Source organism: Ailuropoda melanoleuca, chromosome 17 (genome assembly GCF_002007445.2).
Source record: "Ailuropoda melanoleuca isolate Jingjing chromosome 17, ASM200744v2, whole genome shotgun sequence".
NCBI lineage: Eukaryota > Metazoa > Chordata > Mammalia > Carnivora > Ursidae > Ailuropoda > Ailuropoda melanoleuca.
Window position 1 is genome coordinate 30,586,408 of NC_048234.1, and position 16,510 is coordinate 30,602,917.

At 44.3% G+C, this 16,510-nt stretch overlaps 1 protein-coding gene across 1 annotated transcript; it reads right to left on the minus strand.

Moving 5' to 3' along the window:
* Positions 1–7,703: 7,703 nt before the first annotated feature.
* Positions 7,704–15,840, minus strand: RFK (riboflavin kinase). Its single transcript, XM_011231374.3, has 4 exons — positions 15,475–15,840; positions 14,404–14,555; positions 10,512–10,614; positions 7,704–9,811 (listed from the first exon to the last, which is right to left on the minus strand). Exons 1-4 carry the CDS (start codon positions 15,554–15,556, stop codon positions 9,681–9,683), a joined length of 468 nt encoding a protein of 155 aa, XP_011229676.2. The 5' UTR covers positions 15,557–15,840; the 3' UTR covers positions 7,704–9,680.
* Between the last annotated feature and the right edge of the window lie 670 nt (positions 15,841–16,510).

Consider the following 16,510-nt stretch of genomic DNA (forward strand, 5'->3'; position numbering starts at 1 on the left):
GGACATGGGGCTCCCCTAGGTGCGGCAATGGGCAGGGGGGGCTTTACTTGGTCCCAACTCAGCCTTTTTTTTTTTTTTCCTCCTGGTTTCAACTCCCTCTGGGCTAAAAAGGAAACCAAAGCAGAGCCCACCCTGTCCATTTGTTCATTTCCTCTGCAAGCTGCTTGGAAGTCTTGTCCCCTCTGCAGCGCAGGAGGGGGCGGGAGGAAGGGCTGGCCGGGCTCACCCAGGGTGACCTCCCTGGACTGGCGACATCAGAGCCCTGTTTACATAGCCGAGGCACTGGCAATGCTGGAAGGGAGGGCGGAGACCACAGCACACACACACCCCCACCACTCTTTTTTTCCTGCTGGCTTCTCAGCTGCTCTGAGCCAGCAAAGAGTGGAGAGATCTGTGGCTCTCCTCTCTCATTTGGCACCATCTGTTTCCTTTCTCCTTCCTTTCCCGAAAACTCTTTTCAGTAAACACAGTGAAATAAAACACCAGAGGGGCATACAAGAGCAAATTCAACTTTCCCTGAAATGCTGCCTTTTGGAGACCTTTGGAAACAGCCGGAAAGCCTCCGGTGCTGCTTTTTCTTCCACATTTGGAAGGTACTGGAGAAAATGAAGGGACATGATGCTCCTTTATTTACTGAATCTGGGTGAGGTAAGGAGGGTCCGTGATTCCTTCCCCAGAAATGCACTCAAATTCCCAGAGACCCAACATATACCAGGAACCACGTGAAGGCGAGGACGATAAAGTCAAACAAACTGAATTTCTCGGGAAGACAGCCTGTAGGTTCCCCTCGGAGTCATGGACAGCAACTTACCCTGCTTTGTACCCCTAGCCCAAAGCAGAGTGCTGACACACAGTAGTCACTCCGTAAATATTTGTGCATACATTTTCTGCTCCCAGAACACACTGTCTACCGCTGACCGAAAGTAGGCTCTCTGCATATAATCTAGGGAAGGGTTTGCTGTGTCCTTAAAGTTGCAATGTTATCTCTGGCCGGGAGAAGAAATAACCATCTTGTAACATCACAACCCTATGAGGCAGACTCTGTTCTTACCCCTGTTTCACAAATAAGACACGAAGCCCCAGGGAAGTAAAATAACTTGTGTGGGGCAGCGAGGGTGGCTCAGTTGGTTAAGCCTCCTGCTGGGGTCATGATCTCAGAGTCATCAGATCGAGCCCCGCGTCAGGCTCCGAGTTGGCTTGGGATTCTCTCCCTCTCCCCCTGCCCCCCCAGATAATAAAATCTAAAAAAAATAAAGATAAATAAAAATAACTTGCCTGTGTGCATAGAAACTGGCTGAGAGGGCTTCTTTCTCATTTCCCAGATGGCAGCTGCCTGATTCCTCCAGAAGCAAACACAAGGAGGGCAAATGAAAAGAAGGACTCTTCAATTTTTGACTACAATCCACAATAGAAAAATAAAATTTACACCAACGCCTCTTTATAAAACTAAAGAAAAAGTTTGAGGAAACTGTACTTATCCAAATTATATTTTTTCATAGTACTCTAATTTTTTTTAAGCTGACCACAATCCACTAATTTTATTTCATAATGCATCCATGTAAAAACCTGAGATAGATAGATGATAATTTTTTAAAGACCTGTATTAGTTAAGAGCCCAGCCCTAGGCCCTGCTTGGCCCTGAGCTCGCTGTGCTTAGAGGATTCCCTCTGAATGTCCCCTTCAGGAGCAATTCAGTTGCAATGTCTGGTACGCCCAAAGCCCCCTTGAGGTCCCTTAGACCCTGGGCTTCTGGAAATCCTCCTCTGCCTGTCTTCTGCTCACTTCTGGATCACAATCCAGATTGCCATCTGAGGTGGGATCCCTATCAGATTTGGCTCTAACCGTATCTGTACATCTGGTCCACGAGACCACACACCTTTGCTCCCCTCCCTCACCCCCTCTCTTGAGAGTGCAAGAGCCATGTTCTCTCTCTGCTCTGTTGTCCACAGCTCATCTAACCACAGATTCTCATACAATCCTTACATCCTACCTCCCAACCTAGGAAACACAAGCTCTCTGCTCGATGTAACTGAAGCATACTGAGATCATCTCCAAATGAGCCTTCCCTCCCTCCCTCTTCAACTCCACTCCTCTGTAGGTAGGAAGGTGATGGACAGAACGGGTTTCTCACATTCAGCATGACCTGGATTTTCTAGGACCTAGAATTGGAAAAGGGGGAAGCTAGCATCATCTATTTTGTTGGCCTCTGCCACAAGTGTAAAGAAGGGTTCCATATTCACATGATCTCACGGATGGGTGGTCTACAGATAAGTGGAGGGAATGCAAAGGGAATGAGCAAAGGCTTGGAGTCCAGGAGAAGCAGAGCTCGGGGATTACTAGAGAACATGAGCTGGCCGGGGAGAGTCCATTATGATGGAACTCTACGGGGAACAGAAGATGGATGTCAACGAAATAGCAACAGGTCGCCTGAGGAGCTTGCCAGGGGGTCTGGAGGCTGCAGTGTGGACATTCTCCCCTGACATTAGTCGACTCTCCTGGTGTGGTCTGGGACCTGGATCCTTGGCACATCCCTGTTCCTCCAGACTCGGAGAACTTGCTCCTGACCACAATGTGTCAATTGTATTAATGCTTGTGCGTTTGTCAACTTTCTACCTTTTTGCTGACTCGACTAAAAGTTCGATCTCAGCTTTGCCAACTCTCTCCTGTGCCGGAGGCAGTGTAGCCTGCCAAAGCAAGAGCCAAGGAAAGGGTGTGCTGCCGTGTTGGGCCAAAGCTGCTTGGCCCGGTGGCCCCGGGGGATCATTCCCAAACACCACCCACAGCTCCCAGCGTCCCATGCACACAACTCCTGTAGGGCAGGGCAGCTAAGCCTCAGTCTGCGAAGACTTTCCCTCTTGAAACAGGTTGGGCTCCAACACGCAACTGTGTGTAACAATACGTAGCTAGATGGCTCAGATTCATTAGGAAGAACCTTGAAATGATATAAGTAAAAAAGCACACTAAAGCTCCTGTTGCTACAACAGCTAAAATTTACCTCTCGTCAGTAGATAGCCTCACTGTCTATGGTGAAACACAGGGTCCTTACTTTTCTTTTGAATGTTCAACGTGCACCCAGTTATCTGTGTTTGACTTTCAGAATTGTGCTCTTACAAATACCGTGACATCCTCAGTGTATTGAAGCTGTGGCTATAATAGATTATTTCGTTATCATCCATCCTTTTGCAAGACCATAAAACGGAATGAAGAAAAGAACCTTTCATCAAGGGCAGGGAATTCAAGATAACACTTCCTTCCATCTTCTGAAACTTCCAACGAAGTACTCAAACGAATTCTACAGGAAATGGAGGAGAACAGGTCCGGCTTGTCAGGCTACGGGTCAGGGAAAGTCCCAGTTTTGAAATACGCTGGAAACCTCAGAATAGTAGTATTAGGTTTTGTTGGGTCCGGGAGAGGTTTGAAAACAAAAACAAAAACTTCATTTGACAGAAATTCCGTACTGGTTGGAGAGCCTTTAATAAACTTGAAATTCCAGCAAATCGGCAAGCAAAACGACGCCCTGGGCAGCCGGAGAAAATGTTTTGAATTCTCAGAGGCCTAAAGGGACCCAGAGATGAACTTGGACTTCCCGTGAGTGACTCAGTTAGCAGCAGTTATTTGTTTACAGGGATCCAAGCAGAACCCACACCAGGGAGTCTTCTCAGTGCCCCACAGGGAGTGACTCTTCTAGGACTTACATCCGCCTGCCTTCAAAAGAGTCCTTACTGGCGCCACCTAGTATGTGTGCAAGATGAAACTGTCGACGTGGAGAGAACGAGCCTTGAGGGAGGCGGCGGCAGGTGGGCTGACCCATCCAAGCAGAAGTGTCAGCATTTCTTAGCACTGGAGGCCTTTAAGCAAATGTAGTCTTCGGTAGAAACCACAGATGGAAAGGTTAAGAGTACTACCTTAAAGCGGGCAGGGCAGAGATCCCCTTGCTTGCCCAGCCCACGGAAGCTCTAGGGCTCTTCCAAGAACATTCTGGAAAGCAGGGTTCTATACGGTTATTGTCACTGAGATTGAACGCTAGCCCGGAGCTTCCTGCAAATCAAGATAAAAATGGAAACACTATGGATTACCTCTATTTTTTTCTTCAGATAAAAAAAAAAAGGGCTCTGGGGCACCTGGGTGGCACAGTCAGTTAAGCATCCCACTCTTGGTTTTGGCTCGGGTCACGATCTTGGGGTCATGGAACCGAGCCCCGCACTGGGCTCTGTGCGGAGCGTAGCTTGAGATTCTCTCTCCTTCTGCTCCTGCCCGAGCACACGTGTGCACGTGCTTTCTCTCTCTAAATAAAATCTTCTAAAAAAGGGTTTATCTGTCTCTCTGGAACATGCTAACCTAATAGAAGGAATGTTCCGGGAATGGATGCAGGAGCGGACGAACAGCAGGTACTCAGAAGATCATTTCCTTCGGAGTTAGATAATGTGGGTGGAGACTTGTCTTTTTTTCTTACTGTCCAGGGTCAGACGCCCCTCGTTCTGTTTAGAGAATTTACTTCCCACTGCATCAGCCTTGGTGGAAAAGTGTCTCTCCCTACAGAAGCTGAAGTAGGTACTCAGTTTTCCAGCCTACCCCTTGCCACTAACACATGGGCACATGACCGAAGCTCAGCCAATCAGAGGGTAATCACAGAAAGACTGGGGCGCCTGGCTGGCTGTCCGAAGAGCACGTGACTGTCTCAGGGTGTTGGGGTCGGGAGTTTAGCCCCACGCTGGGTATAGAGATTATTTAACTGACTGAGCCACCCAGATGCCTCAGGTGGAGAGGCGACTTAAGTAAAAACTTCAAAAAATTGTTTAAAAAAAAAAAAACAAACCCATAGATTAGTTTCGGGACAACAGGGCCAGCTGTGTGGAGAATGTGGCTCGCCTGGGGCTTGCTGGGAAGCTGGGACATGCTCGCTCAGCAGCAACGGCACTATCCTCGATGAACCAGCTGTGTGTGATTTTGGCCTTGGTTCTGAGGTCCCCTTTCCTTACCGAGCGTCCAGCGTTCCCATATCCCCTGAGTTACCCATCATTCTTCCAGTTCAGTTCACTTCCTGCTTAAATCAGCCAAGTCCTTCTCTGTTACTTGCAACCAGTTAGCTCCCTAAGCAAAATGGTAACCTAGGAGGCTTAGGTTTGATGTGGGAAATACAGAAGATCATACGGTGCAACATAGTACTTGGATTTAACTTAAGAGAATTCAACTATAGGAGAGGAAGATTCTCTTACTTGCTTAGTTATCCTTGCCTGTTTAAACTCAACCAAGGCTCCTACTACCCCACAAGGGCCTGGCCAAAATGCAAAGAAACATAAAAGAATTAAATTTTAGATTTAAATTTAAATTTAAAATCTATGCTTTAGCAATTTAAAGCTAAGAAGTGTTCACGGGTAGTTTTGACTTTTCTATCTGCCTGTTGGCCATGCCCGCTGACTACCCAAGTGCTTCCTAAGACGAGGCTCTCCCATAGACAGCAAGAGTGTTCAAGACTCTGTACAGGGGCTGGCACCCGCCCCTTCCCCACACCCTTCAGCAGCTCTGCTCTCCCACTGTCCTGGGTAACCCACGGAACTGGTACTGGTTTACAGCACTGATCTGAAGAAACTCTGTTAAGACTTACCTCCTGGAGGATGGCAATTTGACATCTCAAATCTAGTTCCAAAGCAAAAAAAAATTACAAATATGTTGTAGATGATGCCTTTGTACCGTCTTCGCTCCCAAACCAATGGCTCACACCTGTTTCCATTAGAGAAGAGAGGGGGAGACGGAAGAGGCGGGGAAGAGGGGAGGCAGGGGAGAAGGGAGAGGAGAGCAGGGAAGGAGGAGGCCATCTATTTGAAGCTTCACATCAGGGTTCCACTGTACAGGATGCTATAACAAAATACCCCAGACTGGGTGACTTATAGACGACAGAAACTTATTTCTTACAGCTCTGGAGGCTGCAAGTCTGAGCCAGCATGGTCAAGTTCTGGTGAGATGCTTCCTGGGTTGCAAACTGACTTTCTGTGTCCCCATGTGGCAGAAAGAACGAAAGTTCTCTGGGGTAATCTTTTATAAGGGCAATCCCATCCATGACAGCTCCACCCCCGACCAAAGGTCCCACCTGCCCACACACTGGGTGTTAAGACTTCAACATACGAATTTGGGGAGGGGGTCATAAAAAATTAACTTCCCACCCAGTGTTGACATCTTATAATCATCTACGCCTCCAACTGAAAGAGAAAACATTAAAATTCACCTGGACACTCCAGACTTGAAGATACGAATATCACTTTAAATCCATGCTTATCCTCCCCAGGTTTTTTTTGGGGGGAGGGGTAGTGATATTTATTATCCTGAGTTTGATTTTACAGTTATGTATTCATATATCAAAACGTACCAAGTCATACAATTTAAATACGTGTGGTTTGTTATGTCAATTATGCCCTAATAAAGCTATAAATTTACTTATATTAGTGTTATATTAGTTTCAGGTATACAATATACTGATTCAACAACTCTGTACATTAGTAGTGCCCACCATGGTTAAGTGTAGTCACCATCTGTCATCATACGTTATTACATTATATTCCCTGTGCTGTACTTTTCATCCCTGTGACTTATCTTACAACTGAAAGCTTGTACCTCTTAATCCCCATTATTTCATCCCCCATCTACCTCCCCTCTGTCCAATTTTTATAGACCCTTATTTTACCATTTTTAACGCTCTGTTCTTTACACATATTAAAGTCATTTCGAAGTCTATCTGATAATCCCTGCATCTGTCATGTTTGTAGAGATTGTTCTAGAATTCGTTTCTGCTAACTCTTGTTTCTGATGGCATCTCTTTACAGGGCACATTTATCTCCCAGCTCAGTCTCTGAAGGTCAGACTGGATCTCCTCTTTCAGCCTCACATCCATTTCCCAAGCTGGGGGCGGGGGGAGACAGGAAAAGGCTGGCACTTTTACCACTTTTGTCCTCATAAGTTCCAAGTAAACTTCCGGCTTACGCCTGCCTGATCCCAGCTGTTAAAACAGCAGCCCTAGCTGCAAACGTGTAAGTCCCCGTTGTTGACGGTGCCTGAGGAGTGTTGAAAGAACACCCATGTCCCTGCATACACCAGACACAGGCAGGAGCTCCAAGGGACTGCTAGTCACCAAGACTGCACAACCCTGTTCTGGAGCAGCAGTCATGGAAGGGAACTCCGACTTCTACTCCTCTGGCTCCTATGACTAAAAATATAATGGGGACCCTCACCTGCAGAAAGCAGGCTTTTGAGAACTGACACCCTGTGAATAGAATGCTCTTCAGGGTTGGGGCGCCTGGGTGGCTCAGTCGTTAAGCGTCTGCCTTCGGCTCAGGGCGTGATCCCGGCGTTCTGGGATCGAGCCCCACATGAGGCTCCTCCGCTGGGAGCCTGCTTCCTCCTCTCCCACTCCCCCTGCTTGTGTTCCCTCTCTCGCTGGCTGTCTCTCTCTGTCAAATAAATAAAATCTTTAAAAACAAAAAAAATAGAATGCTCTCCAAATAAACCCGTGCTGCAGGGATCAACAGGGACTTGTCAAGACAAAGCCCGCGGTTCTAGAACTACCACTGCACGGCAGGGATCTCCCCCCCCCAGCGGCCACCTGCAACTCTCCAGTCAGGCCCTCGAACACACCAGCAAGGGACCACCAGCCGGCAAATGAGGGACCTACACATAGACAAGGCAAAAGATTCAAACTGACACAGGGAAAGAACCATCACTTAGATAAGATTTATTTCAAGGCCTGAAATCAGATTAATCAAAAATGGTACTACTGCCATTTCTTATAATACATACTTAATATAAAACTTTAAGTATAGACACTATTAACTAACCCTTAAACCTTACAATATATGATTTTCAAATTGTAAGGTGACAATATCAAAGACTTCACACACTTAATGAGGACATAATTAGCAGCAGGCTATTCAAACAAACACAAATCTGTTTTTACACCTTCCGTGTCTGTTTTTATCTTTGCTTTACAATCCATTAGTAATTGCGGCTTCTTTCAAGTATAGGATCTCTAACATTAAGTTACATTTTTCAAGTCTTTTTATAAAAGGAAGACACATACTACATTGTTTGCCATAAATTCATATACTGAAAAGTAAAACACAAGCCAACTCAATTTATCCATGCTTCCCCTTTCTCCAGATGTTTTAGGTGTGTTTCTAAATACTCTGTATCGTTCTTAAAATCTGTTCTCTATTTACGCAGATCAGGGAAAATGATTTATAATGAGTTACTTTTAAAACTACCTTCTCTATACTTCTGCTCCTTTCCCCACGCTAAAGTGGGTGCTTAAGTAAACAATAATGCCATGTGCTGTTTCAGGAGGCCCAATCAATCTGTAATCTCAATTTCCTAAATACCCAAAGATTTCAATGTAAATAAGAGTCTCGAGTAGCCAAAAATTACTTCTTAGTTAGGAGGAAGAAAAAATGCATAGTATGAGGATTATGTAACTAAAACTTTATTATTTACGCCTTTTCCCCAAGCTACAAGCACTGTTTAGCATTAAATTACACTGTGCGTACACAGCTACAACAGCTTACATTTGCTCAGGAATATGTAATTACATTAAAAATAAATAGCTTTCATAACTTAATTGGCTCTTAAATGGCTTCCTGAGGGGGAAAACAAATGTTTTGTGTTAAGAAAGTGGTATATACAAATGAACTGCTGTGTGCTCATTTAAACTTGAGGAAACCTAATGAAGTTTCAGGGATATTTTTCCTAAAATCCAATACGGATGCGCACTTACTCACTGTTTATATAGTGAAGGGATGGAATGGTAGATATAGATGCAGTCTTTTGTCTAAGTGAACAGTTGTAGGGTATTCTAATCGAGATAGGAAAAAAAAAAAAGACACGGACAATTGTTTCAAGGAAAAAAGAACCAAAGTCAAGAAAAACATTCAATGTCTACTCTTAAAAAGGAGAAGTGTTATACAACACAAAAATGAGACCTAGAGATTAGAAAAACACTCATTTTACCTTCAGGAGGTAAACAAAAAAATGACAGGGAGGGGGAGTCTAGACCAATGAGAACTGAGGCAGCTGGAAGACAAAATGGAACACAGTGCAACCATTTGACCTCATAAAGGAAATGACTAACCACGATGAAATGTCACACAAGAGAAAAAAAAATTCACATGTCTACATGTTCGCAATAACATATTAATGCACAAAGTATCAAAAATATAAAGTCTGGATCTTTTGCCCTTGGGTTTATAATCCACTGCCAAGCCTCCCCTGAATACGTTTACTTTGCTAAGCCTCCTCTGTTTAGCAGCACATGCTACACAAGCATGTACGTACTACTGTGTACCAGGAGAATTACTAGCTCTCATCTCCAGTCTAGTGACTTGCCGTTTTACCCATACTTAGATACATTTTCATTTCCATTATAAGACACTGAAGACCTTTCTAGTGGTACGTTTTCATCAACACATTCCATAAAAAAGAATCCTGATTTTTAAAATGAATCACTTTAGTACCACAGCGCGATGGATTGGTTTAATCTGAACGGTTGAAACATAATGTGCTAAAAGACACCGTACGGTTTACACTAATTCGCAGCTGGAGGAATATGTCTGATTTTCAATATAGAACGACTGAGGAGTCATGAGCAGTAAAATATTAGAAAACAGTGAATGAATAACTAAGAATAAGATGGTTTTTCATCAGTGGCCATTCATTATTTTGTTTTTAGGAACCTGGAAGAAATTGTCTTCTTTGAATTTCAAATGTTCTGGTAAATCTAGTCGTTTCTTAGCTTCCTCAATATCAGCTTGAATTGCTGAAATAAGGGACTCTGTGGAGAGAACAGAGGAGGCAAGTGATGAGAAACTGCCGCTACACACTTACTACTCCTTTGTTCGGCCTCCTAAAAACCCACAGGCTGGCAGCGTCTTTAGCACAGGGCAGATGCCCAATAAATGTTTCTTCCAGCCCTTCTTCCAGACTTAAGTAAAAGTCAACGGTCCACAAGAGATGTCCCTGATCTTTGCGCATTAGCACAAAGGTAGGTCACAAATACCAAAGGGAAAAAATACTCGTGATCAAGCCCCTTCAGTATTCACATATGTCAAATTCCACAGAACTGAAACAACCCACCACACTAATATACTCGATACCATTTGTTTCAAGTATCAATTTAGTTTCTTACACTTCAAGCATTGCAAAGCATCCATCATTCATCTCAGCATTCATTCTCACTTATTCCTTAAAATATGAAAAGGAAATAAAGATTTCATTCACTTCACACTATTGGGAGAGAAGCAGCCATCCTGCTGGGTTTGAATCTAGGCTCCATCGTATACTGATGTGACACTGAACAAATTATTTAACCGCTCTCTGCCAATTTCCTCATCTGTGAAATGGGCAAAATAATTCCTCATATGTTTCTGTGGGGGTGAAAGGCACTAATGCGTGTAAGGCACGTGCTCAAATGTTCTCTCTCCTGCCAGTAAAGCAGCTGTAGTAAGACTTAAGAAGATCGAAACAGAACTTACCTAGCGAATCAAAGTTCTTTTCTGGTCTGAGGTAGCCAACAATGGCCACATTGAGGATCTCCCCATAGAAGTCTTCTTTGAAGGTATGCATGATATGAGTTTCCTAGAGTTAAGAAATGTTAAAAAGATTACCATCAAATTACAGCATACCTGAAATTTGAAATATATCTCCACATTTATGGTGGGGATAATTTAAATGAAACAATCAACCCTTACCAAAATTTTAAAGACAGGTTAAAATCTAAGTATGTTTTTTTCCCTGAATTCTTCCATCAGTCCTGTTCCTGCCCCTGACCTTACATATAAACATTATAACTGAGTAAGGCAGGTGTTGTATCACAAATCTGGTATGATTTGTTTATTAAAAAAAAAAAAAGAAAAAGGGAGGGGGCGCCTGGGTGGTTCAGTCGGTTAAGTGTCTGCCTTCAGCTCAGGTCATGATCCCGGGGTCCTGGGATCGGGCCCCATGTCGGGCTCTCTGCTCAGTGGGGAGTCTGCTTCTCCCTCTCCCTCTGTGCTCTCTCTTTGTCTCTCTCAAATAAATAAATAAAATCTTTAAAACAAAACAAAACCTAACATGCAGGGGCACCTGGCTGGCTCAGTCAGTGCAGCATTCATCTCTTGATCTCAGGGTTATGAGTTCGAGCCCCACGTTGGGTGCAGAGATTACTCCAAAATAACATCCTTAAAAAAACTAACATGCAGAGTAATTAAGTCTTATCAGGGCAAAAAACCCACAAAACACAAAAACAGACACCCGAGTCAAGATACCACCAAGTAAGGAGCAAAGTATTAAGAGATGTTACTACTAAAAGAACCATTTCTAAGACTAATCAGGATCCGTGTGTCTCTAACCCACACCAGGGTCACAGAAGCCTCTGGGGGTTAGGCGGAGCTGAAGACTGACGTGTACGCGGGAGAGCCCAATGCAGGATCCTGATCAAGGAACAGCATCAACTAACGGGTAGAGGCCATGTCGAAGCAAAATGGTGGAGGAGGAAGACGGTGTTCTGTAATCTGAATTTCAGTAGACTCTTACCAAGAAATCCAAGTCCAAAAGCAGGAAAGCCGGTTAAGAGAACAAATATAGAAGATGGCAGCACTGAATGTTGAGAAGTTTAAACAATCTAGATAACATGAAACTTCGAGATAGAGGCATATTTTGTGCAGGACTTAAGAAAATCTAATATATGAAGGGATACTTAAAACTGAAGCATCAACACTGATCATTATAAAACATTACTGAGAAAAATGGTCAAGACGTCTACTCTTCCTAAATTGATCTACACATTCCATGTCACCCCTGTCAAAATCCGAGGTTTTTTTTTCTTTTAATGATGGAAACTGTCAAGTGATTTTAAAATTTATAAGGAAATGTGAAGGTTGAAATTATCCCCCCAAAATCTTGAAAATAAAAGTAGAGGACGTACCCAGTCAGATATCAAGACCTATTATAAAAGCTTCGAAAATGAAGACATGTGGTAATGGCCCAAAGAGACTAGGAGACCAAGTCCGTGTGAGCACATTTTGGAGACTCACACATGTAAGTCACAGGGTTTATGACCAAGGTGACAGTGCAGTGCTGTCACGAAAGAATGGTATTTCAAAAAATGGACTGAGTCAATATCCAAATGGGAAAAAATTAATTTTGACCCTTACTTTGCACCATACTCAAAAATCAATTTGATGAGAAAAGTTTAAAACAATTAAGTTTCTAGAAGAAAACAAAGATGAGTATCTTTATGACTTGGGAACAGGCAAAGATTCCTTAAATAGGATACAAAAGGCACCACCCATAAAAGAAAAATGATGAATTGGGTTACATTAGCGTTATGAACCTCTGTTCTTCAAAAGACACCACTACATTAAAACGACAACAAGAACAAAAAAGGCAACACAGAAGGCGACAATATTTGCAATACATATTCCAACAAAGGAACCAGATCTAGGAAATACTAGGAACTTCTTTAAGTCAATTAAAACAGCCAATCCAATTTTTTTTAAAGGGGAAAAGACTTCAACAGGCACATCACAGATATCTAATATTGGCAAGAAAAGGGAAAAAAAATCTGAAAAGTATGAACCTCCTACCAGTAGAAAATTGAGTTTCTTCTAACTCTGGCAGGACTTCCAAGGCATTCCTCCACTGGCTTGCTACAGTAGTAGTCCCGTTAGCTGAAATCTGTCATGGGATAGCTTTCCCTCTCCTCTTCATTTCCTCCCCATCTACAGAAAACTACTGTGTGTTTTTTCATTAGTTCTTTTCCTTGTCTACTCCAAATAATTTCCAGATCCTTAATACTCAAATATAAGAAATACTGAACACAATGTTAAGCAATTCTGGGTCATTTCTACTGTTTGAACCAAGACTTAGCCCTATGGTTTTCCAACTGTGACTCACTTCTATAAACTCTTCAAACAGGACAGAATTTAAATCTACTCTGTTTTTGCGATACACTTAACCTGACCAAGATTCAGCCCTATCTAGGGGCACCTGGGTGGCACAGCGGTTGAGCGTCTGCCTTCGGCTCAGGGCGTGATCCCCGTGTTACGGGATCGAGCCCCACATCAGGCTCCTCCGCTAGGAGCCTGCTTCTTCCTCTCCCACTCCCCCTGCTTGTGTTCCCTCTCTTGCTGTCTCTATCTCTGTCAAATAAATGAATAAAATCTTAAAAAAAAATTAAAAAAAAAGATTCAGCCCTATCTAGCAGATTAAGCTCTTAAGAGGCATGGGTACTGTAAAAAGAGCAGAAGAGGGGTACACCCTCAAAGCAGTTTAAGAGAGGGGGGAAAAAAAAGCGCATCACCTTGCAATTTTATTAGAAAGCACCACCTAATGGAGTAAGCAGTTCTATCTTAGCAGGGTGAGCAAGTAATTAAAGGGTGAATGAACTATATATTAACTGTAGCAAGCTCAATTTTATCAAACATGCTCTTAAGTAATTCACTTTATTTTTTTTTAAGGGATGCAGAAGGAGAGGGAGAGAGAATCTCAAGCAGGCTCCACACCCAGCACAGAGCTGATGAGGGGCTCCATCTCACCACCCTGAGAACATGACCTGAGCCGAAATAAAAAATCAGGTGTTTAACCAACTTAGCTACCCAGATGCCCCAAGTAATTCACTTTTATCTCCAGTGGAGGTAAACACATGGACAGCTATAAAAGTTAATATTGCAATTTTGGCTTGAAACTCCACTTTTTATTTTCTACATGACTTAAAAGATAAATGCATAAAAAATATTACTGTATATTATTGGGCAGACAATGTATAAGGATGTAATTTGTGAGTTTTTATGTACTATTAAAATTGTTGTAAATCCAAATTAGAATTTATAACTGTAGAAAGTTAAATGAACTCCTCACGGTAACCACACACAAAAAAATTCTATAGAAAGTACACAAAAGGAACTAAGGGAATCAAAATGTGTCAGTACCAAAAAAAAAATTAAAAAACAAAAGGCAGTGATGGAAGAATAACAGACAAAAAAGCTGTAAGGCATATAGAAAACAGCAAAATGGCAGAAGTCCCTCATCAGTCATTAGCTTAAATGTAAATGGACTGAACTCTCCAATGAAAAGGCAGAGATTAACAGAATGGTCAAAAACCACAATCCAATTATACTTCCCCTTTTACAAGAGATTCACTTTATTTCATAAGAGATTCACTTTGGCTCTAAAGACACAAATACATTGAAAGTGAAAGGATGAAAAATTAATCCAGTCAAACAGTAACTAAACACGTCACTTGAATCCTTCAAGAAAACTGCCAAAAATTCTAGTAATGTAGACTATGTTTTGAGTACCACTAATGATTTCTATGTGCATCTAATACTGAATATTACCTTAAATTACTATCCCATTTTCAGTGATAGAGCTAAATAGACTTCTTACCATAGACTTTTTTGTATTCTTGTAGTATGGGTTCCATCCTATGCTCACCACCATCTTATGAACATCTCCATTTCCAACGCTGGCCCAGCCATAATAAATGCCAGTGGATACATCAGCTGGAAGATTATCAACTACTTGTTCCGGAAAGTTAGCTAAATAACAAAAAATAAACATTCTGAGTATTAACAGTTTCATAGCAAATATTTATAGAAATCGCGCGAATGCTAGCCTAAATCATTATGCTCATAAATTTCCTGGAATCCTGCCTATGATTATCAATCCCACCATTCTATAGTCTGGCTTGGTTTTTTTTTTTTTTTTCTTTCTTTCTCCTCTTCATGTGGCTAGGTTAAGAACAATTAAATGTATAAAGCTCTCCAAAAAACAAAAACACACTCTTGAGGTAGATGAAAACAGATACATCAACAGCTGGGTTTTTTTAGACCTGGTCTTTCTTAAGGAGATTCAGAATCTCTTGAAACGATTCTTATTTTCAAAATATACGTGGTTAGGTCCCCAACTCAAAGACTAGGGACAACCCTGGTATGCATTTTTAAGGATTAATTACTCATACAGTCAAGTCCTGACTACTGAAACTAATGTAGACAAACCAAAAAAGGTATCGGATTCCTGTCCAATTGCTAACAAGACATACAAAGAGAACAACAACAACAACAACAAAAAAACCTTACAGTTGGCTTGGAAATTTAACCAATCTGGTTCCCATTACGTTTCCTAATGGGGATGACGCGTGCCATGCCTGTCAGCTCTAGCTTGGTTGGATAGGGAGGCGGGAAAGGGGGGATCCCGAAACTCAGCTCGGCTTTCTGCCCTCACCACCCCTCAAGCCCGGTCCCCGGTGAGCCCCGAGCCGTGGATGTGGGCGAGCTTCCTCAATCCGACCGAAGGTCCTCCGCCTCAACAAAGCGGGAACCGAGCGGAGGGGAGGGCGTCACCTCTGCCCGCAGCCCCAAGTCCCGCGTCTGACGTCCCGGCTCCCACTCGACCCAACTCCGGAAGCCCGGAGGGAGGGGTCCCGGGGAGGAGGGCCCCGCGACCTTCCGCGCTCACCTGTGGGGATGCCCAGCTGCTTGGAGCCGCGGCCGAAGCCCCGCACCACCTGGCCGCGGCAGAAGTACGGCAGGTGCCTCATGACGCCCTCCGCTTCGGGCTCGGACTGCGACCCGGTCCGCGGGTCCCGCGAAGCCGCCGTCGAAGCGGCGCCCGGATCCCCCGGACCGGCCGGGGAACCCGAGCGGGAGCTCGGCTAGTGCCCGAATCCCCCCCCACGACCCGCCGGGAGGGTAGGCGCACAGCGGGCCAGGCGGCGCCCGACAACGGGCCAGGTGGCGGCCGACGACACACCGCAGTGAGTCCCTCAGGCCGCTGACCCAACCGAAACAGCCAAGCGAGTTAGAGCTTGTGTCTCCGCCCCCGGAACAGCGGCGAGGGCGGATATAAGTGCGGGCGTGGGTGGGGAGCGCTCCGGGGTCAGAGCGGGAGGGCCCGAGCCCGCCCAGAACCGCAGGCCTGCGCACTCTTCCTCAGCCAAACGCTTCGGAGCCAGCTCGGCTTCCGTAGCCCCGCCCCCGCGTGGCCCCGCCCCCAGCCGTGGACCCGGAACTGCCGACCTGGCCCTCCTGGGCTTCTCCGGACCCTCGGCGCTGGAAACTGTGGCGGGAATCCGCCTTTCACCTAGGTTGCTGTGAAAATACCGTTGTCCGACAATCCTGTTTCTTTTCCCTTTCTCCTTTTCATTACGGTTCCGACGCCAGAGACGTTCTTTAGCTTCTTGGCAACCGCGAGTTCGATGGTCATTTGTCATTCATTCGTCCTTTAAACATTTATTAAAGTTCCAAAATTCCAGCTCAAGGTCACCACGTCGTAGAGGCTTGAACTATCTGCGGAAAATGGCCCTCCTGTCCCCCAGACCACCTGACCGCGGTCTGAAGTTATATCGGAACGTAGGCGCCGAGGGAGCAAGTCCTAGTCTAACGCCGCAACCCCGGCGACTAGTGCAAGGTCGCAGTAATACAGTTTTCTTTCAGGAGGGGTGCAGCTGCCTACCTAACCCTCCTCTGGGAGGTGTTACCCTGAGAATGTAATA